At 38.4% G+C, this 18,631-nt stretch overlaps 2 protein-coding genes across 3 annotated transcripts in view; one reads left to right on the top strand and one right to left on the bottom strand.

Annotated features, from left to right (window-relative positions):
* The window catches only part of LOC106082065 (pickpocket protein 11-like), a 122,445-nt gene that overhangs the window by 398 nt on the left and 103,416 nt on the right, over nt 1-18,631 (top strand). The gene's annotated exons all lie outside the window — the stretch shown is intronic.
* On the bottom strand, nt 1,622-10,549 carry LOC106082066 (UDP-GlcNAc:betaGal beta-1,3-N-acetylglucosaminyltransferase-like protein 1). Of its 2 annotated transcripts, XM_059364321.1 has the most exons (6): nt 10,374-10,549; nt 9,868-10,297; nt 4,119-4,249; nt 2,480-2,972; nt 2,253-2,423; nt 1,622-2,120 (listed from the first exon to the last, which is right to left on the bottom strand). In XM_059364321.1, exons 1-6 carry the CDS (start codon nt 10,437-10,439, stop codon nt 2,062-2,064), a joined length of 1,350 nt encoding a protein of 449 aa, XP_059220304.1. In that variant the 5' UTR covers nt 10,440-10,549; the 3' UTR covers nt 1,622-2,061. The 2 variants fall into 2 exon arrangements, with proteins under 2 accessions (XP_059220304.1, XP_059220305.1); XM_059364322.1 differs by lacking the exon at nt 1,622-2,120 and having other exon boundaries at nt 2,127-2,423.

The following is an 18,631-nucleotide window of genomic DNA, read 5'->3' as shown; positions in this document are numbered from 1 at the left end:
GCTTTCCCAAAATAGAAATACAAAGTATGTTAGATTAGAGTGCCAATCTTAATTAACAGACTAACTTAGACTATTTTACCCATTGTTATACCACAGTAGCGACAGACCAGACCTTAGGTGGGAATCGAACCCAAGACCTCCACACTAGTTATTAGGAGAACATGATAGCCATTGGTTATTTAAGGGCCCCAATAACTAGCCTTATCATATCGAGCAACATAGATACAAAGTGTTTAAGTAAGAGCCGGTGCCACCCGGCAACTCACTGAGACTCCACTCGATACCGTTGATTGTCTGCGACTGCAGCGACTCGGTATGGAGCATTTCACTATCCGCAACCTGTGGACGACCTCGGTAGCTCCCAGCTAAGCTTCTCGTTATTACGAGGAGTACCACACAGATTGGAGTAGCTCAAAGTTCCAGCCTGTGTGGTGCTCATCCTTATCGCCTGTTAGGCCCGCACTATTAATCAGAGCATTTCAACTGGGCTACCGGGGCGACAAAAATACCAAGTAAATTACAGAAGAAATTTGTTACATATATTTTTTTAGCACGATCTCCATAGCACCATAGTTGTTGGATTGTCCTTTTAACAAAGGGTTTTCCAATTTGTGAACGTACTCTTAAACTTATCATCGAACTGTCACTTTCAATTTATTCAGTAAACTCAACATTTTCATTATGGTAAAGTACACGACGTCAGCTAATCATAAAAATTTACTGCCGACATTCGTCGGTGTCGGTGTAGAGTCGGTGACCTCTACTTTAGGAGCGTTAATCATCTTCAGTGACGAAGCTCTTCTTTGGCTTATTGGGTTCGTCAATAAGCAAGATATGCGTTATTGATCAGGTGAAAAACCACATGGGTTTTACGAATCAACGCTTTATCCACAAAAAATAACTGTTTGGTGCGGTTTGCATGCAGGCGGCGTCATTGAGCCATACTTCTTCGCCGACGATGCCCATCGTCACGTTAGTGTGAATGAACAACACTAACACACCATGCTCACTGATTATTTTTGGCCTGAATGGATGACATGTGGTTTCGACAGGACGGTACCACAAGCCAAATAGCACACGTTGCTAAATGCAAATTTGCCCATGAGCATTCCATTAAGGAACAGGGGCAAACTACTCTAACTACATAGCAAAGTACCTCACAAATGTCGCCAGCATTTGGTAAGGATAACCACCATATTAGGACGGCCTCAGGTACTTGTTCCCAAATTTAAATATCAGACTCGTACTCTACACCGTAAGACCTTTGGATTGGGTGGCGCTACTATTGTGCCAGATTCTTTCTCTACTGTAAGAAACCGTACAATTGAGTTTATTATCCGATTGTTCTGAAATTTGAGACAGTGAGTTGTGTTAGGCCACTCGGTATTCTTCCCAAATCGGGAATATTTTTTCAATTTGGCCCAGATGGATCCAGGTTTGAATATAGCTGCCATATAGTCCGATCTCTCGGTTTAGGGCCTTGAGCCCATAAAAGCCGTATTTATTGTCCGATTTCGCTGAAATTTTGGACAGTGAGTAGTGTTAGGGCCTTCGACATCATATTTAAAAAGCGGTCAAAATCGGTCCAGATTTGGATATAGCAGCCATATAGACCGATAACTCAGTTTTGACCTTAACCCCATCGATTAAAGGTCTTGGGCCCATTAAAGGCTTATTTATTGTCCGATTTCGCTGAAATTTAGCACAGTGAGAAAAGTTAGGCCCTTCGATATCCTTCTTCAAGATGGCCCAGATCGGTCCAGATTTGGATATAGCAACCATATAGACATAAATGCGTATTTATTATTCGATTTCGCTGAAACTTGACACTGACTTATGTTAGGCTTTTCGACATCCGTGCTCTATATGGGTCAGATCGGTATATATTTGGCTATAGCTGCCAAAAAGACCAACATTGAACCAAAATTGAATAATGACTTGTATTTATGTCCGTGCCGAATTTGGTCCAAATCGGACCATATATTTCGATATAGCTGCTATGGGTATAAGGTGGTTTATATACCCGTGGTGGTGGGTATCCACAGTTCGGCCCGGCAGAACTTAATGCTTTTTTACTTGTTTATTTACATGTAAAAAAAGGTTGATTTGACTAGGATTTGCTGGAAATATAATTTTATTTAAAATATGGTTACAAAAAAGTGGTCTAAAGCTAATATCACTAAAAATATTTTGATATATTTTTTTTTATTTTTCATTGTGTTTAGTCTATGTAAATAATATGTAATCCTTACCCTCGACTAATTTTAAGCTTTGCAGGTTCATTTCAAAAGCGCCGTTTGTTAAGTCCAATTTCATGCATACAACTATTGGCGGCTTCACTTCGCTAAAATGAACGATGGGTATTCTAAATGTTTGTTGTCGACTACGACAATCGTAATAGCTGTAACATTTATTGATTTTATCTAAAAAATGTAAAAACAATTGAATTAAATATTTCAACATAGTGCTTCCTTCTTACTTTTGTCCACATCACAAAAAGTTTTAACCCTCTGCTTTTGTTTCTCGGGCAAGTTGCGAAAAAACTTTCTTCCTTGCTTACCAGCATTCCAAATAGAAAATCCCTCAGACCAAGGCTTGTGCTGCAGAATGTTGTCCACCAAATGCTTAAGGCGTATATGCCATATTGTATCAGCAGTCACTGTAAATGTGGTTGCCTCATTGTGATATCGATAATGTAAAAGACATTCATCAACTCGCTTAATTACTCCTTGGTTGTCCAAGTGTTTATAGAAAAATATCAAGTCTTCGGGACATCCTTGCCCCTCCTCCGAGAATCCTCCCTTTATTCGATTATACACTTCACGATGGCACATCCATGTGGGCATTATAATGGTTGGACCATTAGAGGTATAGATTTGTATGGTTAATTTATCCGAACTCAGATTGTTGGCCCAGTTGGTAAAGCGACAAGTGGCATTCGAAGGTATGCGAATAAATTTTGAACCTATTATCTGTGAAATAGACATAATTTTTAATGAGGAAATCTTTAGAACACAAAATAATTTTTTTTTATAATTTTTTATAAAAAAATTATAGAAATTTAAAACAAATTTTTTTTTATTATTTTTTTTTTAATTAATAAAACGAAAATCAATTTCCAATAATTTTTTGACGAAAATTTCTATGAAAAATAGAAATTGAAAACATTTTCTATGAAGACCAAATTTTAAATTTCGAACTAATTTCAAATGAAAACCAAATATGATTTTCTATGGAAATTAAAATTTGAGAAAATATTTTATGAAAAACAAATTTCCACGAAATTTTCTATAAAATCAAACACTCATCCGCTTTACAATTCCCTGGGATATCTCTGTGACCCGACACCCAGAAAAGTTGAATTTTGGACTGTTCAGCCATCTCGTTGAGAGATCTGCGGCAGTCGAGGGCGATTTTTGTGTTCAGAAATACGTTCTCCAGACCACAACACCATATAGCATTATAGGTCTGACAACTGCATTATATACTCAATGCATGCCTATGGCTCTCTTGCGGGTGTATAGGACAAGAGTTGCTTCTTTTGCCGTTTCCAAAACATAGGATTTGAAGTTCAATTTCCTGTCCAGCAAAACACCAATTCGGCCTTGTCCTTAAGACTCAAATCAGGTGTCTTTATCAAAAGCCCTTGCTGATCAGTCGTCTGTCGGCTAGTGAAGCCTGAAGCAGCCGCTCCACCAGTCGAGGTTTCAGTAGCACTCTAAGTAAGCGTTTTGGTGGTTTGAGGCCCAACAATGTATATTTGGTGTGAAATTTAGTCACAATAGCCCAAATAGCCGCTTCAGTGGGTCGATTAAACTGACCATAAAATGGATGAAGCGCGCGATGAAATTTCTTAACACGGCACGCATATTGATAAAAATAAATTCAATAATTTGCAAGCGCTGTTCGTTTGTAAGACGATTCATGGTTAAATTGTAGACCAAGCTAAAGATGTTTGACAGTGAAATAAAACACGAAACGTTTGAGAGCTGTTAAACCAGTGTTGCAAAAAGAAAAAAGCTAAAAAATCACCCTTTATAAAAATGTGAATAATTTTTAAAGTCAAAAACCGCAATTTTTACTTTTTTTTCTTAAAATTTGTTTAAATATATATTTACCGCATTTTTATGTTCTTTTGCCAAAGCATATTGCTTTGCAATACGTTCCGATAACATTTCATCGTCGATATCCTGAAAACACAAATAGTTTCCACGTGAAGCTTCTATTGCTCTATTGCGTCCATAGCCAACTGTAATAGAAAAGAAAAAAACAAAATAAAATTACAATAGCTGTGTATGATTTTAGTACTATATAGTGCAGTGTATTGTCAATTGTATGGAAATCGTCTATCCAGTACGACGAAGTTTTGGATAAATTACCAGTGCAGGCTTATAGAACATCTGTCTGCAGAACTACCATGATACGTTTTTATACCCACCCACACCGAAATATCCATTTCCGACCCTATAAAATATATATATTCCTGCTCGTCGTTAAAATTTAAGACGATCTAGCCATGTCCGTCCGTCTGTCCGTTCGTCTGTCCGTCCGCCTGTCTGTTGAAATCACGCTTCAGTCCTTAAAATAGAGAAATTGAGCTAAAAAAAATTTTTTCCATAGCCGGGTTAAGTTCGAAGATGGACTACATCGGACTATATCTTGATAAAGCCCCTATATAGACCGAAACGCCGATTTAGGGTCGTAGGCCTATAAAAGCCACATTTATTATCCGATTTTCCTGAAATTTGGGACAGTGAGTTGTGTTAGGCCTTTCGACATCATTCTTCAATTTGGCCCAGATCGGTCCAGATTTGGATATAACTGCCATATAGACCAATCTCTCAATTTAAGGTTTTTGGGCCCACAAAAGGTGCATTTATTGACTGATTTTTGTCAAAATTTGGGACAGTTAGTTGTGTTAGGCCCTTTGACTTCCTTCTTAAATTTGACCCAGATCGGTCCAGATTTGTATATAGCTAACATATTGTCCAATTTGGCCGAAATTTGGGACAGTAAGTTGTGTTAGGCCCTTCGACATTCTTCTTTAATTTGGCCCAGAACAGTCCAGATTTAGATATAGCTGCCATATAGATCGATGTCTCAATTTAAGGTTTTGGGCCCATAAAAGGCGCATTTATCGTCAGATTTTGTAAAAATTTAGGACAGTGAGTTGTGATAGGCCCCTCGACATCTTTCTCCAATTTGGCCCAGATCAGTCCAAATTTGGATATAGCTGCAATATAGAACGATCACTCGATTTAAGATCTTGGGTATTTAGGACAATGAGTTGTGTTATGCCAACGACATCTTTTTGCAATTTGGCAAAGATCGGTCCAGATTTGAATAAAGCTGCCATATAGACCGATTTCTCGGTTTAAGGGTTTGGGCTCAAAAAAGGCGCATTTACTGTCCGATTTCGCCGAAATTGGGGACCGTGAGTTGTGTTAGGCACCTCGATATATTTCTCCAATTTGGCCCAGATCAGTCCAAATTTGGATATAGCTGCCATATTGATCGATCTCTCAATTTAAGGTCTTGGGCTCATAAAAGGCGCATTTATTGTCTAATTTTGTCAAAATTTGGGACCATAAGTTGTATTTGGCCCATTGACATATTTCTGCAATTTGGCCTAGATCGGTCCAGATTTGAATATAGCTGCCATATAGACCGATCCTCCGATTTAAGGTTTTAGGCCCATAAAAGGCGCATTTATTGTCCGATTTCGAAATTTGGGACAGTGAGTTGTGTTAGGCACTTCGATATATTTCTGCAATTTGGCATAGATCGGTCCAGATTTGAATATAGCTGCTATAGAGATCGATCTCTTAATTTAAGGTTTTGGGCTCATAAAAGGCGCATTTATTGTCCGATTTCGCCGAAATTTGGGACCGTGAGTTGTGTTATGCACCTCGATGTATTTCTGCAATTTGGCATAGATCGGTCTAGATTTCAATATATAGCTCCCATAGAGATCGATCTCTAGATTTGAGGTTTTGGGCCCATAAAAGGCGCATTTATTGTTCGATTTCGCCGAAATTTGGGATCGTGAGTTGTGTTAAGCACCTCGAAATATTTCTGCAATTTGGCATAGTTCGGTCCAGATTTGAATATAGCTGCCATAGAGACCGATCTCTCGATTTAAGTTTTTGGGTCCATAAAAGGCGCATTTATTGTTCGATGTCGCCGCAATTTGGGACAGTGGGTTGTGTTAGGTCCTTCGACATCCTGCTTCAATTTGGCCCAGATCGGTTTAAATGGAGCTCAAAAATTTTTTGTCCGATTTCGCCGAAATTTGGGACAGTGAGTTGTGTTAGACTCTTCGACATCCTTCTTCAGTTTGGCCCAGATCGGTCCAGATTTGAATATAGCTGCCATAAAGACCGATCCCTCGATTTAAAATCTTGGCCCCATAAAAGGCGCATTTATAATCCAATTTCGCTGAAATTTGACACAATGACTTATGTTAGGCTTTCGACATTCGTGTTGTATATGGTTCAGATCGGTTTATATTTGGATATAGCTTCCAAAAAGACCAATATTTTGTTCTACAAAATTGAACAATGACTTGTACTTATTAGACCACTCAATGTTCGTGCCGAATTTGGTCCAAATCATATTTCGATATAGCTGCTATGAGGGCATAAATTATGCATTTTTCACCGGATTATGATGAATGGTGGTTTACATATATACCCGAGGTGGTGGGTATCCAAAGTTCGGCCAGGCTGAACTTATGCATTTTTACTTGTTTTACGATAAGGTATGGCCACCTGTAGAAACACCTCTGTTGTGAATGGCAAAATAAAATAAAAATCTATAAATTATTAAACTACGTCAACAAACCTTAGTAAAATTTATTTGACTTCTATGTCCGCACATGTTTTGCTCATTATACCTTACACCACCACTGTGGTACAGAGTATTATAACTTAGTGCATTTGTTTGTAACACCCAGAAGGAAGATAGATAGACTCATTGACAAGGATATCGATTGACTTAGAATCACTTCCTGATTCGATTTACCTTTGTCTGTTTTTCGATGTTAATTTGTGAGCAAATCAAAGGTCTTAATTTTCGTCCGATGGTCTTAAAATTTGGTACAGCCATGTTTTCCGGCTTAGAGACGGTTCAGATATGGATATAGCTTCCACATATAGGTTGGTCCAATTTGGACTAGTATCGCAGTAATGTGGTCATTTGCTAACCGATTCTATCAAAATTTGGCAGGAAGGATTTTCTCTTGACTCTCGACATTGCGGGTGAATTTCATAGCAATCGGTTCAGATTTAGATATAGCTCACATATGTGTATATATTGTCCGATTTGCATTCCTAGAGCCACTGCAAGCACATTTATTGACCAATCTTCCCAAAATTTTGTACGAAGCTTTCCTCGACGACTACCACAACCCGGCATGGGATTGCTGTGAGCATCACACAGCCTGGAACTTAGCGGTCCGATTTGTGTTCATTGCTGTCACGAGAAGCTTAGCTGCGAGCTATCGGGCGCATCCACAGGTTGCGGATAGTGGAATGCTCCATACGGAATAGCTGCAACGGCAGTCGCGGACAATCATCGGTATCGAGCGGAGAGTCTCAGTGAGAAGCCGGCCGGCACCGGCTCTTGCACAAATACCGAGTGCCTATGATGGTCGATATGAGAAGGCGCCTTTAAATGACCAGTGGTCACCCTGTTCCCGAGGCAATCGGTCATTTTGACCGGAACGAGCTTGCTCACCTCCACATGAAAATTTGGCAACAACTGCCACATATCTAAGAAGTTCGCTCGAAATCGGCTCAGATTTAGATAAAGCTTCAATATATATGCTTGTCCGATTACGATATATTGGGTTGCCCAAAAAGTAATTGCGGATTTTTTAAAAGAAAGTAAATGATTTTTTAATAAAACTTAGAATGAACTTTAATCAAATATACTTTTTTTACACTTTTTTTCTAAAGCAAGCTAAAAGTAACAGCTGATAACTGACAGAAGAAAGAATGCAATTACAGAGTCACAAGGTGTGAAAAAATTTGTCAACGCCGACTATATGAAAAATCCGCAATTACTTTTTGGGCAACCCACATATTGCAATAAAGTGCTCATATGTAAACCGATTCCATCGAAATTTGCCAGGAAGGATTTTCTTATGACTCTTAATGTTATTGGTAAATTTCATAAAAATCAATCCAGAATTAGATGCCTTATATGGCCATGAACATTCCATTAAGGAACCGGGGCCATATATGTATATCACCCAATTTTCACTTCTAGAGAAAGGCATTTATGGACCAATTTTGCCAACATTTTGTACAGCCGACTCCACAATACCTAAGAAGTCGAAATCGGTTTAGATTTAGATATAGCTTCCATATTTATGTTCGTCAGATTTGCAATAATGTTGTCATTTGTCAACCGTGGTTATTACAGTCTTAAGATATTTGCTTGAAATTTGATATGGATTGTTAAATAACCAATCTAAAAATATCCGCCAAGGTCCATCAAAATTGGTTCAGAATTAGATATAGCTCGCACTGTGTACTTATAAGGTAACTGTATGGTGTTATATAGTCGGCACCGCCCGACTTTTGCCTTTCCTTATTGGTTTATTTATAAATTTTACCAATATTTGCACGTTTTTCCTCGTATGATTTTGACACGTTACCATTACTTCGGGTTGCCCTTCGTAGGTTCAAATTTTCGTTTATGCGCTCGTTTAAGTAAACATGATCATTTTGTTTACTGTTGTTCGGACTCGGCTATAAAAAGGAGGCCCCTTATCCTTGAGCTTAAACTTGAATTGGAATGCAATTAGCAAAAGCGCGCGGCCGGGCCAAATCTTATATACTCTCCACCATGGAACACATTTGTCAAGTTCTTTACCCCGTATCTCTTTTTAGGCAAACATATGAAAAAAGGAAAGAATTGCTATAATATAGGAGCTATAACATTAAATTATAATAAATTATCGTCCGATTTGGACCATAATGAATGTTGGAGACCATAGTAGAAGTCGTTGGGCTAAATTTTAGCCAATTCAGACAATAAAAATTGGGCCCTTTAGGAGCTCAAGAAGCAAAATAGGGAGATCGGTTTATTTGGGTTCTGTATTAGGCTATAGACCGATTCAGGCCATAATTGACACATATGTTGAAGGTTATAATAGAAGTCGTTTTACAAAATTTCAGCCATATTGGATAATATTTGCGACCTCTAGGCTGAAAAAGTCAAGATCCCAAATCAGTTTATATGGCGGTTTGTTGGAAGTCATAACAAAACACTTCTTGCTTCAGCTATATCAAAACATGGATCGATATGGCCCATTTACAATCCCAACCGACTTACACTTATAAGAAGTATTCGTGCAAAATTTCAAGCGGCTAGCTTTACTCCTTCGAAAGTTAGCTTGCTTTCGACAGACAGACGGGCGGACATGGCTAGATCGACTTAAAATGACATGACGATGAGGAATATACAATATATACTTTATGGGGTCTCAGAGCAATATTTCGAGGAGTAACAAACAGAATGATGAAATTAGTATACCCCCATCCTGTGGTGGAGGGTATAAAAAATATTTCCGCAGAAAAAAGTGTGGTCGTTTGAATTGGTAACACTTCGTATCAGCTACCCTGTATAATTAGTCAATTAGTTCAATCCTGTAAACTTAGTTCAATCCTGTAAACTTTTCGAATACCACTGCGTGAGACAGCACTTGTTTTGGTTTGGTAAAAATTTTTCTCAAAATTTTGTTTTCATTGAAAATTTGGTGCAAACTGTAATTTTGAAGGATTTCATTTTAAAACTCATTTAAAATTTCGAAAAATGTGACAAATATGTTTCGAAATTTATTTTATTTCCTTGTTTTACCTCCTTTTGTTTTGCCAGTTTCATTTTTCTCAATATGCATTCTTATACGGTATGAATCTCTTAGAATGCATTGCCACGAACACAACAACTTAAAGGTGTTATCGCAGCTGCAGTCATCGAAAACACAAATTTCAATTTGCAGCATTGAGTCTGCCTTGCTTGCAACCCTCATTGAACTTGTTGCTTTCGGAGCTGTATGTGGCGGTGGTGAGGGTGATGTTGCCGACAAAGATGTTGTGTTTGCCACACCTAAGCTCGTTAATGTTGGAGAGGTCATGGTGGTGTTTCTGCTGCTGTTTGACAACACAAACGGAGTCTGCGCTTCATGCATTCGACTTTGTTGGCTTTGTGGTACAGCTGTTTGTTTAACTATCGATTTCATGCAACTATCAATCCACTTTGCACCATTTAAGACTGTAATAATCACAGACTTGAAAAGGAAGGAGAAAAAATCACCACAACTTCTTACAATTATTTGAATTATTTGATAAATTCCTAAAACTTACTATCAGGTCGTCAGCTTCTTGCACTTTCGGCATAGATGTGCTGCTGATGGACATCAAGCGTATCATTTGGCTTGTTGTATCGCTTAGATTCGTTAATATTTTATGCTTTGGCAATTTGTTGTTTTACAAAATGAACTAAATTGAAGTACTAGCGTCTGCCTTTTACACTGACATCCTCTCTTCTGACCAACAAAATAGGGGAACATTTTCATTGTTTTTAGCTGCAAAGATAGCATCTCATTCATACTTTTTTTTGCTCTCACTCAATTGCTCTCTTTGTTGCGTTTGAGATTTTTTTCATACACCCAGAAAAAAAGTTTGCTATTAATAGAGGACTGCATAACAGAGTACTTTAAAATTTGAGTAAGATTTATGCTTTACAAAATGTAGTCTGGCCTTTTACTAACGCTGTGGTTTCCCATTTGAAAAAGCGTATTGAGTGGAAGGTATGGTCCTCAGTTTAAGAAAAACTGATTTTCCAAAGACACAGAATAGCAACACGTCCATGAGATTATACACATCTATGCAAATATTGGGTTGCCCAAAATGTAATTGCGGATTTTTTATAAGAAAGTAAATGCATTTTTAATAAAACTTAAAACGAACTTTAATCAAATATACTTTTTTTACACTTTTTTTTAAAGCAAGCTAAAAGTAACAGCTGATAACTGACAGAAGAAAAATGCAATTACAGAGTCACAAGCTGTGAAAAAATTTGTCAACGCCGACTATATGAAAAATCCGCAATTACATTTTTGGCAACCCAATATAATATACAATTACATCTTATAACATTAAAAAATGCATCGCTTTGATCTTGGTGTTCACCCCTTCTATTCAGGGATTCCACGCCTTCCCACAAGACGTTCGACCTCACTGTCCTCAATCCCATGGCAGCCGGTTGTACGTACCGAATTGACCCGATGGAGTTCTTCATCGGCAAGGGCTGCCGCCTCAGTGTATAACACACTGCTACAACAACAACAACAACCTCACTGTCCTAGAAATCACGGACTTGAGGGCCGCCTTATAATTATACTGATTTTCTTCGTACCGATATTTTGTGAGTCGGAGTATGGCCCCAATCCAGTCCCTGTCTCCATCTTAAAACTATCTATAAAGACCAAGGTATCATTCTCTTCGAACATAGGATTCCCTTCCCATTCCTCCCTCTCAGGAATGCGACTCCCGAGGACACCCCACCCTTGAGGCGTTCCCTTATCATCCGCCTTCTGACTATATTATCTCTGAAGTCCGCATAGATAGCCCTGTCACGTATCATACAGTCACACAGGGAGAAACTAAGTTCGACCCCCGTGTGGTTCAGAGTGGTGACTGTGGCCCATCCTCGTTATTAAACGCCCTTTCAATATTCAGGGAAGCCGCCATCGCGTAGGAGAGACGTTCCGACTTCTCGCAACACTTCATGGAGGGCCGTCTCCTACGACCTGTCCTCGAGGTATTCCTGAAGTTTTTCGACGTCAGACTCTCCCTCACCTTCAAGTCCTTTTTGTTAATAAAATTGTTTCGTTTATAATGTCAAATGCTACGTGTTACAATAAACATAATTGCCTTTTTACAATATATTGGGTTGTCCAAAAAGTAATTGCGGATTTTTTAAAAGACAGTAAATGCATTTTTAATAAAACTTAGAATGATCTTTAATCAAATATACTTTTTTTACACTTTTTTTCTAAAGCAAGCTAAAAGTAGCAGCTGATAACTGACAGAAGAAAGAATGCAATTACAGAGTCACAAGCTGTGAAAAAATTTGTCAACGCCGACTATATGAAAAATCCACAATTACTTTTTGGGCAACCCAATATTTACGATACATTTATTCTACATTTACGGTACATATACGAGAGCATAACCAAGGCTTAAGGTTGAATCGGTAGCCCACCATGAAATATGTGATAACAAGAAATTACAAGTTAGGGGTAAACGCCAATAGGGCGTTGTTGTATCCGCTAATCCATGTTAGCCCTATGTCGTGAAACTGGGGTCTATTCAATGATTCCACACACTCCGCCACGCACTTCGACCTCACTGTACTAAAACCCAAGGCGTTTAGGGCAACCAGTCTAGGTGCGAACTTCATATTCTTTATCAATATATAATTTATACGAATTTAATCCTCCCCATGCCACAACGGACATACACCTAAGCCCCACTTATGTCCCGTTGTCTGTTAGCCGGGCAATGACGTAGGATATGCTCCAATGTCTTATCATCTTCTCCGCATGCCCTACATATGCTATCACTTGCCGCACCGATTTTACATAGGTCAGCTCATAGTCCTGTTATGATACTGAAAGCTATACTGACCTTCTTCTTTCTTCCTTTCAGCAAAAGCTTTGTTTTTTCACGATCCGAATCTCCCCATACGATTTTCGCCGTCCTACGGACGTCTAATCTGTTCCATAGTGTTACCCCCTCTTTGCAACCATCTATCATTCGTTGTCCTTCGGGCCTGGTTCTGAAAACTTAGCTTACATGCCGCTAGAGGCATACTCACAGATTCCAATTTCCCTGGAATGTGTAAGGTAGTTCCTAGTCTCGCAAGCTCAGCCGCTTTACAATTCCCTGGGATATCTCTGTGGCCCGGCACCCAGAACTGGTGAATTTTGAACTGTTCAACCATCTCGTTGAGAGATCTGCGACAGTCAAGGGCGGTTTTTGTGTTCAGAAATACGTTCTCTAGGAATTTAATGGCTGCCTGGCTGTCTGAGAAGATATTTATGCCTGTCGTTATGACATTATATCTTAGTCATTCCACCACTTCCTTAATTGCAAGGATCTCCGCTTGATACACACTGCAGTGGTCGGATAACCTTTCCGTTATGACCAGTTCTAGATCTTCTAGTTTGGAACCATTCGTATAGAAGTCTATATAACTTCTATTACCAGGGATATCGTAGTTCCAATCAGTTCTATCAGGAATAGTGGTACAGTACTTTTTATCAAAAAGCGGTTTAGGTAGGGTGTAATCCACACTGCCTTGAACATCAGATATTGTATCAAGGATAACAAAGTGTCCATAGCCGCCACATGACCAATGAGAAAGATCCCTTAACCTCACGGCAGTGGTCGAAGCAATTTGTCTGGCCACAATGTCCAGAGGCATTAGACATAGCATTAAATTCAGTGCATCAGATGATGTCGTCCTCAATGCGGCTGTGATGCACAAACAAGTCATCCATTGGATCCGGTTGACTATAGAACAGTAGGCGGGCTTTTAAAGCGCCGTCCACCAGACCACAACACCATATAGCATTATAGGTCTGACGACTGCAGTATATACCCAATACATGACGCGCGGTCTAAACCCCAACTTTTTCCAATGGCTCTCTTGCAGTTGTATAGAGTTGCCTTTCTTGCACTTTCCAAAATGTGGGATTCAAAGAAGTGAAAATCGGGCGATATACATATATGACAGCTATATCTAAATCTGAACCGATTTCTACGAAATTCACCAGTAATGTCGAGAGTAACAAGAAAATCCTTGCCGCCGAAATTCGAAAGAATCGGTTAACAAATTACCATTTTATTGCATTATTACTGCAAATCGGGCGAACATATATATGGGAGCCATATCCAAATCTGAACCGATTTCTATTAGATTCACCTGTAATGTTGGGAGTCATAAGAAAATCCTTCCTGCCAAATTTCGAGAGAATCGGTTAACAAATAACCATTTTATTGCAGTATTACTTCAAATCGGACGAACATATACAATATATGGGAGCTGTATCCAAATCTGAACCGATTTTTTCCAATTTCAATAGGATTCGTCTCTAGGCGGAAAAACATGCCCGTACCAAATTTGAAGACGATCGGATGAAAATTGTAGTTTGTAGTCCTGTAGTTTGTACACAAATTAACATGGACAGACCGACGGACATAGCTAAATCGAATCAGAAAGTGATTCTGAGTCGATCGGTATACTTATCAATGGGTCTATCTCTCTCCCTTTTGGGTGTTGCAAACTAATTCACAAAGTTATAATACCCTGTACCACAGTAGTGGCGTAGGGTATAATAAGTCCCAGATCTTGAGAAATACTTAATTTTGTCTTTGGGCTCAATTATTTTTTTGAAGTTGGGACTTATTTTATTTTTATTTAAGACCTAGTTCATTAGGACTTATTTCATTGGGGGTTATTGTGCACAGATTGACCCTAAAATAAGAAATAAGTCCCAGATCTTGAGACATACTTAAATTTGTCGTTGGAATTCTTTCGCTTTTTTGAGCTTCATTTTTTATTTTTAAGTTGGGATTTATTTAAATTTTATTTAAGACCTAGTTCATAAGGTCTTATTTAATTGGGGGTAATTGAGCATAGCTTTCTAGACTACAAAAAAATGCAATTAAGATAGAAATAACCATCATTTTGGTAACAAGTTTTTGCATCTGAGTCTGACTGTTGGCTAGCCACTTAATAGAGGGGAGTGTAAGTAAGTTCAGTGTGTGTTTCGACCACATGCCTTAACCCATAGAACCCAAGGTGTTCTTAAAAGAGTTTAGTTTCTTGCCACTCCGACCAACATCATATGTTGTTGCTTGCGAATTTTCTTGAGTGTGCTATTTAGTGCAAAAGTTGATTGCTTTCAGTGGTGTCGATGTTTCAGCATCAAATGTTTTGTTTTGTTCTGTTTTTATTTTTTGTTTTAATTTTACAGTTTTCATACTTGCCGAGTGTGAAATTTTATCGTTTGTCATTTGTGCTGAAAATAGTTTTTGCTTTGTGTTTCATTTATTCAGATAACAACAGAACATGGTTTGAAACGGCATTCGGTTTTATTTGATTTTATGAAGCCGCCCCAAATTCACTACACAGTGTCTGAGTATGAAGAATTTTGATAAGGAAATTAGTCATACGCTATACTTGTATAGCAAAGAGTATCTTTCATACGCTCCAAGGTACCACTTCCTGGATACAAACTCATATCTCGGCAAACAAAAACATGCTCTACAAAATATTACCACTATCTGGGCACTTGTATGAAGTTAAAGCATAGATACTTGCGAAAAGTAAAATCCGACCTAATGGTAGTAGTATGATGGCGGTGCTCGTATGATAAAATAAATACTTTCGTGAAAGGCGGCAACAACATTCGTGAAAAAAGGCAACAACATTCGTGAAAAGTGGCAACATATGTTTTAAGTTTCAAGCCGCCATGGTGTTTAGTTTTTTTTTTTCTTATTGGAGCACTCAAAAGTAAACCATTACATTGAATTTGTAAATATGGAAAACAATAGTCAATCATGTTATAAAATATTTAATTTGAAAAATCTTAGTCCAACCGATTTAAAAACCGAGCTAAAAACTATTTTAGGGTGTCTGTCTGGGAATTTGTTTACAATATTGGGTGGCTAAGTTTAAACGGGGCTGTACGAGCTGCCAAGACTAGAGCTGGCAAACAATCGATTATCGCCAAATTCGACATTTTTGATAGTTCTCATAAGAAAGTATCGGTACTATCTCCAATTTCCTATCCCCATTATGAGAAGTAACAAGTGATCTTCGCCCTAACAGGTAAACATTTGAAAATGAAACAATTCGGCAGAGCCCGGCCGGGATTCGAACCTGGAGCAGTTCGGCAGGGGAGTTGTACCATTGTCTAGCGTTCGAAGCCATCAATACACCTTCCAACAGATGCACAGAATCATGTGTACCATGGAAGTAGTGTAATTGTCGCAGAAAAAAATCTGTCATTACACGAAAACACATGCATTGGGAAAAGTACAGCTAATAGATAGGGCTCTCGAGCGTGGTTAAAGTGGTACTTGTATCATAAAGGCGTTTTCGCAATAAATACGATTCAAATAAAACATACCAACGCACGGTCCATGAAGCCATCGCACCTAATATGGTTGAAAAGTCTTCTAATCCAAACGAAACGCTTCCCATGATGGTTAGTGTGCTGCGATTTCTGGCTTTCCGTTTTCATTTTCAAAATTCTAACAAAAAAACGAATAAAGATCTCCAGTAGTTCTTTTTTATGCAGATAAAAGAGTCCTAAAAAAACTACAAATAAAATTTGCCCGAATTTTTGCAGAGATGGTTTCAAAATCGCCATTTTTTAGTAAATTTGCTGTGGAGGCTACAAATATTGTTAGGTGCAAAAAATTTATTGCATGGGTTTTGCCGGGCCGAATCTTGGGAACCCACTACCATGGATTCTGCTAAAAATGTATACAAAATAAATTTAGTTGAAGGGCATAATTTTATTCTACATACCAAGCCATCACAAATTAGTTTCTAGGAACCGAACAAATATAATCGAGTTATATATAATCGGTTTATATGGGAGCTATACTAGGTTATAGACCGATTTGGACATAGTACTTGGCATAGTTGTTGGAAGTCATAACCGAACACCACATAGAACTCATAAGAGAACACTATGTGCAAAATTTAAGCCAAATCGGACAAAAATTGCGGCTTGTAAGCGTTCAAGACGTCAAATCGGGAGATCGGTTTATATGAGAGCTATATCAGGCTATAGACCGTTTTCACTGGACACAGTTATTGGAAGTTATTAAAGAACACTAGGTGTAATATTTCAGCCAGATCGGACATAAATTGTGGCTTATAAGGGTTCAAGAAGTCAAATCGGGAGATCAGTTTATATGACAGCTATATGAGGCTATAGACCGATTTGAACCGTACTTGACACAGTTATTGGCACAGTTACTGTCATTAAAGAACACCACTTGTAAAATTTCAACCAAATCGACCAAAATTGTGGCTTCCAGGGGCTCAAGAAATCAAATCGGGAGATTAGGTTTATATGATAGCTATATCCAAATCTGAACCGATATGGCCCATTTGCGACCTACGACCTACGTGAGTTAGAAGTATATGTGCAAAATTTCAAGCGGCTAGCTTTACGCGTTCGACCGCTATCGTGCTTTCGATAGACGGACGGACATGGCTAAATCGAATCAGAATGTTTAGACGATCCATAATATATATACTTTATGGGGTCTCAGATCAATATTTCGAGGTGTTACAAACGGAATGATTACATTAGTATATCGCCATCTTATGGTGGTGGGCATAAAAACATGTGCCCAATTGGAGGATCTGGGCTTTGGAAATGTTAAACTCGAAGGATTGTCCAATTTTTTTTATAAAGAATTACCTATTTTGGAGTACATATAGCATATAATCAGATTTGGACACTTATCGCAGCAAAGTCTTTGTAAACTTTGTCTCGTATCCAAATCATGCATAAAAATTAAAATCGAACCACAAATGCCTTCGCAAATTGCAAAATACGAAGCAGATCTCGGGCAAAATTGCACAGAAAAAGTTAAAGTCGAATATCTCCGAAACCTGTGGAGATATATCCAGCAAAAAAGCAGACCATAAATGAAGATTTGGCAGCCCGAACAATTTATCGAAATACCAAGGTGACCAATTTTAGGGGCCTGCCAAAAGGCGCCCGGACAACCTAGGGCCTTGAAATTTTGCACACGATCTCGTTAACACCTCAGCTCTAAATTCAAAGAAAAATATCTACCCGTTCTTACACCGCATGTTTTTTACTAGTTCCCTCGATTTTCTCCCACTGTGCGTTATGAGGAGTTATGTCCTCAAGGCGACTCTTATGGAAGGGAAGTGTGTCGCGAATCTTTCATATGAGTTGCCTTACTTACTTGCCTTACTTACTGGACTTACTCGTTAAGTCCGAAGAGTCTTTGAAGATCTAAGAATCGCGCAAGAATCTTGAAGACGAGTAAAAAATTAGTGTTTCCAAAATTTATAAAATACTTTTTTAGAAGAGTTGCGCATTTATCGCCTGGACGATTAACAAATAGGTGTTTTGTCATATTTTTTTAAATATTCTTCTATAATAGTTGCACGTTATTCGCCTGGAAGATCTAAAAATGCTTTAGATTGTTCATCAAAAACGTAACAACTCCGAAAAAAGTTAAAAAAATTTTTCGTTTTACTAGTCATATTCATCATACTAAGTACCAATCGTCGTAAAGTTAGAATTCTATTTGGTGTTGTGACAGTTGTCCACTCGAACCAAAACATCGAATAACATAATTCAATACAAGTCCTAAACGTGTCACGTATGAAATTAAAAGCAATCGCGAAAAGTAAACTCAGGCGATTTACAAAAAAATCTTCTGGACGATTATAATACAAGCAATCGTTGTGAAGAGTTGTTAAAACTTTCGCATACGCAACGGATTGCCCAATGATATCCCAGAAGAGTATGTCGCGACTCATACGGAAG

This window comes from Stomoxys calcitrans, chromosome 3, assembly GCF_963082655.1.
Source record: "Stomoxys calcitrans chromosome 3, idStoCalc2.1, whole genome shotgun sequence".
NCBI lineage: Eukaryota > Metazoa > Arthropoda > Insecta > Diptera > Muscidae > Stomoxys > Stomoxys calcitrans.
The sequence above is the reverse complement of the archived record's forward strand: the minus strand, read 5'-3'. Positions and strand labels throughout refer to the sequence as shown.

Excerpts from the sequence above, each read along its gene's own strand:
- LOC106082066 (XM_059364321.1), bottom strand. The coding sequence starts at position 10,439 with ATGATACGCTTGATGTCCATCAGCAGCACATCTATGCCGAAAGTGCAA. Across the intron at positions 10,298-10,373 it reads AAGAAGCTGACGACCTGATA|TCTGTGATTATTACAGTCTT; the intron begins GTAAGTTTTAGG and ends TTCCTTTTCAAG. Across the intron at positions 2,973-4,118 it reads CAAAAGAACATAAAAATGCG|ATAATAGGTTCAAAATTTAT; the intron begins GTAAATATATAT and ends TCTATTTCACAG.